The sequence below is a fragment of the Sphaeramia orbicularis genome, chromosome 5, assembly GCF_902148855.1.
Source record: "Sphaeramia orbicularis chromosome 5, fSphaOr1.1, whole genome shotgun sequence".
Taxonomy (NCBI): domain Eukaryota; kingdom Metazoa; phylum Chordata; class Actinopteri; order Kurtiformes; family Apogonidae; genus Sphaeramia; species Sphaeramia orbicularis.
In genome coordinates, this window is record NC_043961.1 from 33,965,351 (window position 1) to 33,979,954 (window position 14,604).

Genomic DNA, 14,604 nt, shown 5'->3' on the forward strand with positions numbered 1-14,604 from the left:
ATAATGCCAATTTATTACAATTTCAAACATCACTAACAGAACAGGCACTTTTAGGAAATACAGAAGGCTCATTATTTATATCCTATAAATATTATATTTACAGACCATCTGATCTAATGTCAAGGATCTACTCACTCCATGAGCTACATTAGGTGGCGATATAACTCTAAAGTTGGTTTGCAATGCACCGATAAACACAAAGAAGAAGAAGACAACTCACGACTGCAAATCCTGTAATGCGACATGTCGAAAACAAGCTGGATGAAATGCGGCATTTCTGAACGATACTTGATGTTTAGTTGTTGATAAAACGAGAAACTGTCACTTCGTGCTCCTACCCAGTAAGTGCAAAGCATTCACTGCCTTCGGTGTGATATTGATTATTTATTTTTTACCGAAATACACAAATATATTTGTTGAAATCCATATAATAATTAGGGGTTTCCACTGCTAAACAAGGAACTACACTAACCGCATTCTGTTACAGCGGGTTTGTCCAGTGATTTTGTCCCGTCAAAGCGATGCTGGTCACCGTTTTCTGCGCTCCGAGGGATCGTCCAGAAACCACCTTCGCCCTCCATGTGTCTCCAGAGCTGGAACTGAGAGACTTTGTAGCACTTTGTGCATTGGAATCTGGAATCCCAGATGGAGAAATTCAGGTAGGATGCTGATTACATATAGCCGTAGAGCTAACGTAGCTAATAGCTTGTTAGCTCATCTGCTAGCATGAATCAGATGCAATGAGGTGTTGCGAAACTTTGTTTACCAGCTGCAAACAAGTCTGTCGTTTCGTGGTCTCGGCGATTACTTATAACTGTAATAGTTTTTATTTATGTCTGACATTAATAAGACCAAAAGTGAACCTCTGAGTCTAGCAGTAAAGCACCTAAAGCTAGCTAATGCTAACTGCTGCCATACTGTCAGATATATATGTAGGCTAAGGGTTACTAACGCGAATGGCAGGTTTTAAGTGACATTTTATGACTTATTTACTTTAACCTCTAAACTACATTTCGTTGACGTACTAATTGTTATTAATAGAGTCATAGTTAACATTAGCTTCAACGTTGGCTTAAGATAACGGGATATTTTGTTAGATAAACACTCAAGCCAATGCTAATTTCACCTCAACATATCAGTGGGTGAGGCTGTAGGGATATTATCTGAATCTTAGACTGAAAGGGTGTTGAAGCAACATGTTTTAGTTTAACAGTTTGAAAGCGAAAACACTTAAATTAACCACCGTATGTGTTGCATTTGACTTGTATCGTTTTAGCCAAAGAGAAACAGAAATCGAAAGTAATTAAAAGTATATAAACAATGCAGTGTTTAATGTGTTTCACTTTTAACACTGAACAAAAATATAAACGTAACACTTTTGTTTTTGCTCCCATTTTTCACGAGCTGAACTCAAAGATCTAAAACTTTTTCTATGTACAAAAGAGGCCCATTTCTCTCAAATATTCACAAATTTGTCTAAATCTGTGTTAGTGAGCACTTCTCCTTTGCCAAGATGATCGATCCACTTCACAGGTGTGGTATATCAAGATGATTAGACACAGGTGTGCCATCTCTAAAATGTGCAGTTTTACTGTATGGGGGTGGTGTCAGAAAACCAGTCAGTGTATGGTGTGACCACCATTTACCTCAGTGCAACACATTCTCGTATAGAGTTGATCGGGTTGTTGGTTGTGGCCTGTGGAATGTTGGTCCACTGCTCTTCAATGGCTGTGCGAAGTTGCGGGATATTGGCAGGAACTGGAACACGCTGTCGTATACCCCAATCCAGAGCATCCCAAACATGCTCAATGGGTGGCATGTCTGGTGAGTATGTTGGCCATGCAAGAACTGGGATGTTTTCAGCTTCCAGGAATTGTGTCCATCCTTGCAACATGGGGCTGTGCATTATCATATTGCAACATGAGGTGATGGAGGTGGATGAATGGCACAACAGTAGGCCTCAGGACTGTGTCACGGTATCTCTGTGCATTTAAAATGCCATCAATAAAACGCATCTGTGTTTGTTGTCCATAACATATGCGTGCCCATATCATAACCCCACCGCGACTATGGGCTACTCGATTCACAACAATGACATCAGCAAACCGCTTACCCATACCCATACACACTGTCTGCCATCTGCCCTGGGCAGTAAAAACCGGGATTAATCCGTTAAGAGAACACCTCTCCAAAGTACCAGATGCTATCGAATGTTAGCATTTCCCCTCTCAAGTCGCTTACAATGATGAACTGCAGTCAGGTCGAGACCCTGATGAGGAGGACAAGCATGCAGATGAGCTTCCCTGAGATGGTTTCTGACAGTTTGTGCATAAATTCTTTAGTTATCCAATCCAGTTGTTGCAGCAGCTGTCTGGGTGGCTGGCCTCAGATTATCTTGGAGGTGAAGATGCTGGATATTGAGGTTCTAGGCTGGTGTGGTTACACATGGTCTGCGGTTGTAAGGTCGGTTGGATGTACTGCCAGATTCTCTGAAACACCTTTGGAGACAGTGTACGATAGAGAAATCAGCATTCAATTCATGGGCACCAGCTCTGGTGGACATTCCTGCAGTCAGCATGCCAATTGCACACTCCCTCAAAACTTGTGACATCTGCGACATTGTGCTGTGTGATAAAACTACACATTTTAGAGTGGCTTTTTATTGTAGCCAGCCTAAGGCACACCTGTCCAATAATCATGCTGTCTGATCAGCATTTTAATATGCCATATCTGTGAAGTGGATAGATTATCTCAGGAAAAGGAGAAGTGCTCACTAACACAGGTTTAGACAGATTTGTGAACAATATTTGCGAGAATTGGGCCTTTTGTGTACATGGAAAAAGTCTTTGAGTTCAGTTCATGAAAAATGAGAGCAAAAACAAAAGTGTTGCATTTATATTTTTGTTCAGTGTATGTCTGTTGAAAGATCATCGGGGTCCAGAGCCAGTCTGGCTGTCTACTGAAAAAGTATTTTCAGTGTGGTTTACTCAATGAATAGATAATGTTAGGAAAAGTAACAAGCAAGCACCCAAAGTCTGGAGTGATGTACAAAGAATTACATGAAGTTAATGGAATGAAAAACAGTATTCCCAAGTCTTTCAAATGATGCTGAACAATTTCTTTCTGCATTCAGATCACATATGCAGAAGAGACCCTGAAAGACCCCACTCGTGCCTTGGGGAATTATGGTGTAAAGGATGGAGATGTGGTGGTTCTCAGGCAAGCAGACAGGAGGCCACCACCCACTCAGCCAGCCTTTCCAGGTACCGCATGTTGTTTAAATTGGCATGAAAACTACAGATGTTAGTGTATTACCAAGTTGTGGTTTAATAAAATTGACCTGTGATTGTATTCTTATATGCTTTTATGTCTCAACATGCAGCAGGATAATGGCTTTTGATTTATACATAGATATAATTTTACTATTGTTATTGTGATTATAAAAGTGGATTAAGACAGTAAACTGTCTACTTATCATTAGCTGTCATACATTACTGCAGTACCTTAAATATGCTGTCTGCAGCAACACAAGTAGCTGCTGATAATCACCATTTTCCCTCACCTAAATACTCACTTGAAATGGCAGTTACCGTTGCTCTCTAAAGCACAGATGTTCAGTTGCTGCAGGATTAACAGTGAGTGGTATGTATCTAACAGGTTGTCTAGTACCTGCAGGTGTTTTTTAAAATCATGCTAGACTGCTACAGTTTGTCTTTTAAAAAATGAAGCTAAAAGTGGAAGAAAAAGTATTCAGTGAGTACTGTGGGTGAGTTTAACTCAGGAGGTGGAGTTGGTCCTATACAAAGTAAAAGGTTGGCAGTTTGATCCCCAGTTCCTGTCTATGTATTGAAGTGTCCTTGATCAAAACACGGAATTCCAACTGAAGTGAATGTGTGATTGTGTTTGCAAAAGCGTAAAGTCTTTTGAGTACAGTAGGAAAGCAGCATATAAATCCAGTCCATCAACCATTTGAAAAACAGAATTACATTTAACTCTACTGAGCACCTTTTTTTTTTTCTTTTTTTTTTTAAAGGTTTGTGCATCTGTACTAGTGTTTAATACATTATCTATCTCATAAGCTGAAGAATTGCATAGAATCTATATGAATTCAACATGCTAACTTCTCACTCATCATTTTTGCTTGTAGGTCTGCCCCAAATTGACTTCCGATCCATCACAGTCCCAGGCACGTCTTCGTCCAGTCAACGTGGTGCTACAAGGCCTCAACAACAGCCTCAGCAACAGCCTCCACCGCAGCGCACCACACAACCTTCCACACCAATGGCCTTTCGCGGCTCCTCTCCTCAGGGGCTGGATGACCCTGCCTTACTTCAGCAGATGCTATTATCTAATCCACACGAGCTGTCACTCCTGAAGGAGCGAAACCCACCTCTTGCTGAGGCCCTGCTAAGTGGAGACTTAGGTGAATTAAAAAGGAAATATTTGATGTTCACATATGACAGTTTATGTTTATGGTCGGCTCTTTCTCAAAAGCTGTCACCTGGTCATGATCATGTAAATTTTGTAATTCTTCAGAGCGTTTTACTAAAGTGCTACAGGAGCAACAGCAGGATCGAGCCCGACGGGAGCAAGAAAGAATCAGGCTACTGACTGCTGATCCTTTTGATTTGGAAGCCCAAGCAAAGATTGAAGAGGACATTAGGTGTGGTATAAATGCATATCCTTGAATATTCAGGATGTAGCAAATATGCCAGTATTATTTGTGTAATGAATAATATGTGCAGTATTCATGAATTTGACATCATTGTCTGAAATCAAAAATAAGAAATTAGTTTGGCAGCACTTTTTCCTCGTTATTAAACAGTAAAGTCCATCCTATTCCAGGCAGCACAATGTGGAAGAAAATATGACCATTGCAATGGAGGAGGCCCCAGAAAGTTTTGGACAAGTAGTTATGCTCTACATTAACTGCAAAGTCAATGGGCACCCTGTGAAAGCTTTTGTTGACTCAGGTAAACCGTGAAAAGTCATTTGCAGGATCTAAAATTTGTCAAAGGTTTACACTAACAATTTGCAAGATGCATGTAATATAGTCACATGTATGTGCTCTTGATGCTTTTAGGAGCTCAGATGACCATCATGAGCCAAGCGTGCGCTGAACGCTGCAACATCATGCGGTTGGTGGATCGACGCTGGGCAGGGATTGCCAAGGGAGTGGGCACCCAGAAGATCATCGGCAGAGTTCATTTGGGTGAGTGTCATTTTTGATTTTTTTTGGGGGGGTTTTTTGGGGGTTTTTTAGACACTGATGTTACATAATACTGTCTATGTCTGAACTGTATTTAGAACGGAATCTAAACTGAAAGCCCAAATGTCTTGTGCAGCTCAGGTCCAGATAGAGGGAGATTTTCTACCTTGTTCTTTCTCCATCTTGGAGGACCAACCGATGGATATGCTGCTTGGTCTGGATATGCTGAAGAGACACCAGGTGCGAGCCCCTTTTTTTTTCTAATTTCACTTTGTCATACACTGCTGTATTAGATCAAGTTGCACCTTCCATTTGTTGTTCTTTGTATACAAAATGAACAGGATGGTTGAAGTCTACAAAAATGCATCATTTGTCCTGATGTCCTGTTTTTTGTTTTTTGTTTTTTTTCTTTCTCCAGTGTTCAATTGACCTAAAGAAGAGTGTGCTTCTAATAGGCACCACAGGCACTGAAACCCGCTTTCTGTCTGAGTCAGAGTTGCCAGAGTGTGCCCGTCTTGCATACGGGGCAGAGGGCCGTGAAGATGCTCGTCCAGATGAGATAGCTGACCGAGAACTAGCAGAGGCGCTTCAGAGGTCCATACAGGAAAGCGGTGAGGAATGGTGTCCCATCTCTGCACTTCAGCCTGTTTTTCAATCTGCTTTTTTCAGCTCAGTTAGAACTACATCTGCATGCGGCACTTAAAGCTTCTTACTCTCAACCTCATTTATGCATATCATCTGAAATTTTGGTCACATGGTCACTTCATTTCATCACCTCAGCAAATTAAATGTGCTTTAGAATAAAAAGAACTCATGAAAGTGATAATTATCTATCAGGCAGTTAACATCATGTAAGAAAATAAGTTAAAAGGCTTTTTGTCCTTTAATTTCATAGAGTAAAATTCCCCAAGCTGAAGTACACAGACATAGCAGAAAGAAGGCCTATCTGCCTCTGAAACCCTAAAAAATCTATTCAGCACAGTTGGATTGTCCATGGATGTAACAAAGCACAGTCTTCTAGTTTTTAGATGTCTTGTGTTCACTGTGCTTGGAAGCACACTGTAATTGAGAAGAAGTACGGTTAAAACGCTTATCCGAATGAAGCTATCGGTGCTCATCAACAATTCTGGGGATGTTTCATTGCAGAGAACTCAACAAAGGCTCTTGTTTTTTATCAGATTCTGTTGTAGTGCAGTGCAGATGGATCTCTGAGGGAGTGTGAGAACAGCACTTGAAGCCACCTACAAAGACAAACTTATAGACACACCTGGTGCTAACAGAGATATAGGTGTTTATTTATGAAAGCCAGAATATATCGCATAGCCTATATATTACTAAATTTCATCAGGAGAGCAAATGTACGGAAGCGTATTGCATTCACAAAAAAAAATAATTTCGGCTCTGTTTTTCTGAATTAATGAGATAATTATCTCATAATTACGAGAAAAAATAAGTTTAAAAAAATCGGCGCTGTTTTTCTGAGTTTATGAGATACTGTTTCCTGAAAAAAAAAAAAAAAAAAAAGCTCTGGTTTTCTGAGTTTACGAGATACTGTTTCCTGAAAAAAAAAAAAAAAGCTCTGTTTTTATGAGTTTACGAGATACTGTTTTCCGAAAAAAAAAAAAAAAAAGCTCTGTTTTTATGAGTTTACGAGATACTGTTTTCCGGGAAAAAAAAGCTCTGTTTTTATGAGTTTACGAGATACTGTTTTTCGGAAAAGAAAAAAAAAGCTCTGTTTTTATGAGTTTACGAGATACTGTTTTCTGAAGAAAAAAAAAAAATGTTTCTGTGTCAGTGGGACAGTGGTCCTTGGTCCAGGCAGGAGCTCCTTCTATCTGTGCTGCTGAAAGCCTCTCGGGGGAGCGTGAAGTTGTTTCCGTTCTCGTAACCGGTTCCCATTACGGATCATGGAACTAGTTTCGTTCACAGAAATCAGAACCAAGCCCCGCTTCGTGCACGGATCAAGCCCTTCAAGCACACCGGCGCTCGGAGCCTGTAACCCGGCTTCCTGACAGGACAGGACGCGGTGATGGGAGTTGGCATTAATGAAGTCAAATAAAATGACATTCACCAGCATTAAAGAAAATATACACAGCAGAAGAGTGCAAATGTGTATTCATTTATTTGTCAGACCTGATGGAAAGCATTAGTCAGAACTAGATCCATGGAGGAGCGGCTTGGTGTACCGGTTCGTCCCCCCTCCAATAACTTTCCATCAGGTCCAGGTGAACAGCTATCCGCTCCCCGGTGTGTAAGCCGGACTGGAGCGGGTGGATGGAGCAGCTCAACTCGACAGAACCCCGGCGCTCGGAGCCTGTAGCCCGGCTTCCTGACAGGACAGGACGCGGTGATGGGAGTTGGCATTAATGACTACCACTACTACTAGGACTCCTGCCATGGGGCGGGTGTCCTGTCCCGGTGCATTGGGCCGACCAGGTGAACCAGTGTTTTCCATGGCTGGTGGTCCTGTGCCAGCTGCTCTGCGTCCTCCATGGTAACTCCATGTTGTTGGAGGTCGCCTGCAATGACGTCGAGCCATCGGGTGCGGGACTTGCCTTGTGGTCGTTTCCAGTCTGCGGCCTTTGGGTCAAACTGAAGGATGGCTCTTGTTGGATGGTCAGGAGGGAGGCGGAGGACATGACCGAACCAGCGGGGGCGACGTTGCGCGGCCAGGCTGGATGCTTTGGGCTGGCGTGTGCGGGCTCCAAGCACCTGATTGGAAACCCGCCGGGTCCACCTGATGTTTTCGATGGTTCTGAGAGCCCTGCTATCAAAGCCATCTATTCTGGCAGCCAGAGTCTGGTTTAAAGGCCATGTTTCCGAGCCATAGAGCAGGATGGAGAGGACGGCAGAGTTGTAGATCCAGAGCTTCGTCCTGCGTGAGATGGTCTGGTTCCGCCACAGTGGTTTCCAGAGAGACTGCAGAGCTGATGCTGCCAGGGCCCTTCTGCGGGTAATCTCTGGTTTTAGGTCCCCGTTGTCTGTCATCACCCCAGATACACAAAGCTCTTGACAGGTTCTACAATGTCATTACCAAGCTGCAAGGGAGGTGGATCTGGCCCATCACTGACATGCGTGAGGTTGGTTTTTGTCCAGTTCACTTGGAGGCCAAGCTTCTGTGCCTCTTCACTGTAACTGCCCAGAGCATCTGTCAGCTGACTGTAGGATGTGCTGAGCAGGATGGTGTCAGCAGCGTACTCCAGGTCCTGGCATTAATGAAGTCAAATAAAATGACATTCACCAGCATTAAAGAAAATATACACAGCAGAAGAGTGCAAATGTGTATTCATTTATTTGTCGGACCTGATGGAACGCATTAGTCAGAACTAGATCCGTGGAGGAGCTCTTGGTGCCCCGGTTCACCCCCCACCCCCATAGCTTTCCACCTGGACCTGATGGAAAGCTGTCCGGGGGTGGGGGGTGAACTGGGACACCAAGACGCATATTTTATTTAATCATGGTGAATGTCATTTTATTTGACTTCATTAATGCCAACTCCCATCACCGCGTCCTGTCCTGTCAGGAAGCCGGGCTACAGGCTCCGAGCGCCGGGGTTCTGTCGAGTTGAGCTGCTCCGTCCACCCGCTCCAGTCCGGCTTACACACCGGGGAGCGGATAGCTGTCCGCCTGGACCTGATGGAAAGTTATTGGAGGGGGGACGAACCGGTACACCAAGCCGCTCCTCCATGGATCTAGTTCTGACTAATGCTTTCCATCAGGTCTGACAAATAAATGAATACACATTTGCACTCTTCTGCTGTGTATATTTTCTTTAATGCTGGTGAATGTCATTTTATTTGACTTCATTAATGCCAACTCCCATCACCGCGGTCGTGCCCTGTCAGGAAGCCGGGTTACAGGCTCCGAGCGCCGGTGTGCTTGAAGGGCTTGATCCGTGCACGAAGCGGGGCTTGGTTCTGATTTCTGTGAACGAAACTAGTTCCATGATCCGTAATCGGAACCGGTTACGAGAACGGAAACAACTTCACGCTCCCCCGAGAGGCTTTCAGCAGCACAGATAGAAGGAGCTCCTGCCTGGACCAGGGACCACTGTCCCACTGACACAGAAACACAGACACATTTTATTTTTTTTTTCTTCAGAAAACAGTATCTCGTAAACTCATAAAAACAGAGCTTTTTTTTTTCCGGAAAACAGTATCTCGTAAACTCATAAAAACAGAGCTTTTTTTTCCCCGGAAAACAGTATCTCGTAAACTCATAAAAACAGAGCTTTTTTTTTTCAGGAAACAGTATCTCATAAACTCATAAAAACAGAGCTTTTTTTTTTTTTTTTTTTTTTTTTTCAGGAAACAGTATCTCATAAACTCAGAAAAACAGCGCCGATTTTTTTTTTTACTTATTTTTTCTCGTAATTATGAGATAATTATCTCATTAATTCAGAAAAACAGAGCCGAAATTATTTTTTTTGTGAATGCAATACGCTTCCGTACAAATGTGCAATTATTGTCAAAAAGATTATTTTTTTAATCCAGTATGTTTTCTTGTAATGGATTTCACTTTGACTCCGTTAGTATGACATGACATATCCTCATATAATGATCCTGTTGTTGTTATGTTAGGGTTGTATGTATTATGTTGTATTAGAAAATCAACATCTGCAAATTATAAGACGGTGATTAGATTAGAGGTAATACCGATGATGATTAACTTCTGAACTAGACCAGTGACTTAAAGACTTGAAGTTTTTTCACACTTGTAAAAGTAGTTTTCTTATGATTGTACAATATAAGAATAATTATATTCTCATGATATTTCTCGCTGAGAAATTAATTTTTTTTTGATGATTACTTTTTGTTGTACACTGCCTTTAGGAATGAAGGGGAACGTGTTGAAGCTGTAACCTAAAAAGCCTTATCAGGAGTTTTCATTTGATGCTTTAAGCCTTACATAAACATCTCTGACACAGTAATTTGATATTGTTTTCAGTGGAGATCAGTGTCCGGTAAATGTTGCAGATGGCTTGTGTTATCTGAACCAGTAGCAGCTGTAGTAGCGCAAAACTCAATGTCAGTGTCGTATTTGATTCACTGTGGTATTTCAAAGCTTTGTGGACAGATTCAGTCCATTACTAGGACAAAAGCACAAGTTTATTGTCAGGATTAACACCATCATCTTAATTGCGTTATAGTTAAGTGATAGTTTAATGGCTCACTAACATAACCTCGGTGACCAAAGTATGTGATTACGCTGTGACCTTTGTGTCAGGTTTTATGTAGGTCGAGCAGTTGTTTTTGGATGACACTTTTCACATCTGTGTGTGAAAAGGCTGATAGGTTTGTTGCATGCTCTGTGTGTGACTGCTAACTTTCTCCGTCCCTTTGCATGATGTGTGTGGTGTGTGCCCTAACCCCTGAGCAGGACAGCACTGATGCATTGGGAGACAGCTGGAGAGGGCCCTACAAACCAGGTACTGCAAATTCACAGATCCATTGCCAGTGCTAAGTCCATTGCTGTTTTTTTCTTTCATTTTGGTGTTATTTTGCTGCTGGATTGGTTAGTTCATGTTGTACATTTGCTTTTATTTATCTGCACATTTGTTCAGAGTACATATATAAAACTGATAAATAACAGGTAAAGTCACACATGTTGTAAAATATGAGTATAGCTAATTAAAGAATCATGTCCATTTGCATTTTACTTACAGGAAAAAAGTAAAGTATAAATTCATTAGTATTCCCTATAGATACAACACAAAAAGAAATTCTCCCTCACTGACCTCACACTAATTCCAGTTGGCTAATACCAAGTTATATTTCTCTTAAAATAGACACTGCAGATGGACAAACTACCTCACCGCAGCCCCCACCATTTACATTACACAGAACCTTAGACCAAATGTCCTCATCCTCATCCACCTCCTCTGGCCAACCCCAGAACCCTTCCTTGGATCGCTCACAGTCTGCCCCAGCCGCTATGGAGCAGGCCTCAGCACCAGGGCGGTGCCAGAACCAGTCTGAAATTCAGGAGCCTCCTCAGCCTTCATCCATACCAGAGGATGCCATTCCTCCACCACTTCAGGTCCAGACTCATCCTCTTTCTGAACGTAGCGACTTCAAAGTGCCCCCGGAAACCAGTCCCTCAGTAGAAGTCCTTCCTGTGTGTCCTCGCCCTGAAGACATGGCTACAAGCAGCAGTCTGACCCTTCAGAATCCAGAGAGCGAGGCACAGCCTGAAATCACAAAGGGAGATGCTGAATCAGAAGAGGTGGTTAACAGCCCTATGCTCCTACAGCCAGAGGAACTTTCTCCAATTCAGCCCATGGAGCAGGAGGCAGCTGAGTCTGATGCAGTCGATGGCACTGAAATATGTGTGAGCACTCCAAACCAATCTGACTCAGTTGAAATGGAGTCCCCCCCGCCCTGTCAGAATCTGGTGTCTTCAGAGAGGGACCAGCCGGAGGGCGAGCGCTGCTCCAGCTCCGACAGCATCCCCTCGCTGGCAGCTGCTCTGATAGAGCTACACGAGCTGCTCGTATCCAATAACTGCGCTCAGTCCCAAAACCGCAGCTCCTCCTGCTCCCCCTCACTTCCATTCAGACAGGACACAAACGAAGTGGCCCCCGATCCCCGCACCCCAACACCAGAAAACCCCCAAATCGACCCATCAACTGCCATTACAACCGGTGCAGAACCAAGCAATGCCAAAGCCAATCATGCTGCTGTTGTATCTGATGAGGGACCATCTACGTGTCTTTTGCCTGACCTCTGTGTCCAGGATGAGCATCTGGGCGTAGATACAGCAGAGACTGTGGAAGTACAAGAGCCCCCACAGTGCCCAGATGTCTCTGGGGAGGAGTGGGGGACAGATAGATGTGGGCAAGATGAAGCCAATAACATCAGCATTTGTCAGCCTGAGCCAGAGGTTTCTCCCGATCCTGCAGGGCAACTGGAGTTCAGGGAACCTCCAGAGGGGCAGCAGGGCAGGGGGGTAGCAGATGGAAGAGCCTCTGGCAATAACACCCCAGACGCTGTCGGCCCCCAGACTGAGCACAGTTTTCTCAGCCCTTTGTCAATGGCAGTGGGCTCACCTGAGGAACTCCAGAGCACCTCCCCCTCTACCCCTCCTCCAGCTCAGGCTCCCCATCCTACATCTCCAGCCCCCCTTCTCCCTGCTCCGCATCCCTTTATCGAACAATTTCCAGCTGAGCACATCCAGAGAATCCAGGCAGCTGGGTTTTCTGCCAGGGAGGCTGCAGAGGCACTGGAACAAGCCCATGGAGTTGTGGAGCTCGCTCTGCTGGCGCTTTTAGCCCGCAGTATCACTGTGCCCACCTAGACTCAAATCAAATCATGCGAATCTCCAGCCTCCCAACTCAGCATCTGTCTTTATTTATACCTTGTTACTGATCCAGATGTCTCAGTCCCTTCTTAATAGGGAGCACGAATAACAGGGAAATGCTGTCTCTTGGTTTGTCTTACAAAGTTTCCAAGAACAAACAGGACAACCGGTAATACTTGTTCTGGATTTAGCAGATATGTGAGGTGTGTTTGCATGCAGATGTTTTGGGTGCCCCCCGTTTCATTGGTTTTTAGATATTTGGTATGGTAGACTCTTTTTTTTTTTTTTTTTTTTTTTTTTTTTTTTTTTTTTTTTTTTTTTTTCTTATCCAACATATTGTATGATTGACTGGAGACATTAATCGTTATTTTAATTTTTGTATTACATACAACTCTTGCTTAAGAGTTCATGGTGTTCAATTCTGAAGAAGAAATTTGAAACTGGAGTAGTTTTACTCCAACAGCCCTCAACAGAACATTTCTGAATGAAATGTTTCAGTTATTTAGAATAAAAATAGGGATATTTGAAGTAATTTTTGACACATCAAGGAAAGTAACTTCTCCTTCCAAACCAAAAGTGGTGGAAAAACTATACTTGCTGCAGTGTGGAAGGGTATATAATATTTTTCAATTAATTTCAAGTCTATATCCTTAATTTTATAGCCAGGATCAATTACATATTATGCGAGCCACAAGTGTGTTTGTTGAAATATGATGGCATTTTTCAGCTCAGTATGACTATTACAGAAGGTATCTTGTACTGTGTATCATTCTTCACTGTTGGACAGCTTTGCCATGTGTAGATTCCAAAACTGTTTGTAGGTCCTGTTCAGACAGTCCTTTATTTTGTGTCAAATCATCATTATGTGTGTTCAACCCATGTTTGTTTTGTAATCTGTTAAAGAGTCATGCCACACATGGCTTTCAGATGTTTTGTCTATCAAGGATTTTAATGACTTTAAGTCATGCACCAACAATGTTCAGGCAGATTGAATTATTTACTTTTATCTTGTATGAAATTTTAAATTGCAAATAAAATGGAAATAGTATTTGTAAATTGTGTCTGTGTGTATTTTAAACACAGTGTGGTAAAGGTTGTGTTTTAATGGAAACATTCTGTCTATAAAAGGAATCCAAACAACTACAACTTTTCTAACGCCATGTTCACACTTGATCTCATGCTGCCTTCACGTGCTAGGGGGAAGATGATCCTTTCCACTTGTGAATTCAAAATCACAAGTGTGTTGTGTTCAAGTGCTTTTGTTATGTCGTGGCAAAATGTTAAACAGCCGACAATTTATTGTGACCTGCTACTTGGTTTAAAAGAGTTTTGGATATGTTAATTCATCTGCTACAGCATTTTCTTTTTGTAATTTTTTTTTTTTTTTGCAAATTGTGTATGCTATAAATGTGCAAACACAGCAGCAGAATGTTAATAAAAACATAATAAAAACATTGTGGTGAAGCCCTTGTTGCACTCTGCCATGTTGAAAAGTTCAAAGGTTATCTCATCTTGGCAGCTCGTGTATTAAAATTATTTCCCAGTGGAAGATAGGACATGAGGAGGCATTCACGTGCAATTTTGCAGTTCATAACTAGCATTTACCACAATTCCCATAGCATGTGAAGGCACGATTAATGTTCAATGGAGATTTTTTTTTTTTTTTTTTTTTTGCCACTGAAATCAGTTTTTCTTTTTGTATGGTTGTTTGTAGTATTATTCAGATATGACTGCCCTAAACTGACCCACACGCCCAGAAATAGGTGTGACATCACAGGGAGCACACTGAGATTAAAGAGATAAATATGGATCTCAATGTGTCCCAACTCCTCCAGCGCAGAATTGTGATGTAAAAGTTGGATGAAATGCAACATAACCGTTCAAAGTGAAATCACATTGCAAAACATCACATATGTATCTGATCCAGGACCACATAAGAAAGTGTTCCGGGTCTGATTTGTTCTATCCAGACTCCTAAGAAAATTAGATGTAAGTCACATGTTGGCAGAAAGTCAGATTTGTGACATTTTTTTACCTGCAGTGTGAATGTAGTGTACACTGCAAAAATCTAAATCTTACCAAGTGTATTTTTCTCA

General features: G+C 42.3%; 1 protein-coding gene across 6 annotated transcripts; it reads left to right on the plus strand.

Annotated features, from left to right (window-relative positions):
- Positions 1-204: 204 nt before the first annotated feature.
- ddi2 (DNA-damage inducible protein 2) lies at positions 205-12,805 on the plus strand. Of its 6 annotated transcripts, XM_030134592.1 has the most exons (11): positions 205-341; positions 488-659; positions 3,134-3,263; positions 4,148-4,423; positions 4,537-4,663; positions 4,846-4,973; positions 5,084-5,212; positions 5,346-5,449; positions 5,628-5,820; positions 10,589-10,637; positions 10,998-11,081. In XM_030134592.1, exons 2-10 carry the CDS (start codon positions 522-524, stop codon positions 10,597-10,599), a joined length of 1,236 nt encoding a protein of 411 aa, XP_029990452.1. In that variant the 5' UTR covers positions 205-341; positions 488-521; the 3' UTR covers positions 10,600-10,637; positions 10,998-11,081. The 6 variants fall into 6 exon arrangements, with proteins under 6 accessions (XP_029990452.1, XP_029990454.1, XP_029990450.1 ...); XM_030134594.1 differs by lacking the exons at positions 205-341; positions 10,998-11,081 and adding an exon at positions 11,105-11,187 and having other exon boundaries at positions 522-659; XM_030134590.1 differs by lacking the exons at positions 205-341; positions 488-659; positions 3,134-3,263; ... (4 more) ...; positions 5,346-5,449; positions 10,998-11,081 and adding an exon at positions 11,105-12,805 and having other exon boundaries at positions 5,683-5,820.
- The last annotated feature ends 1,799 nt before the right edge of the window (positions 12,806-14,604 follow it).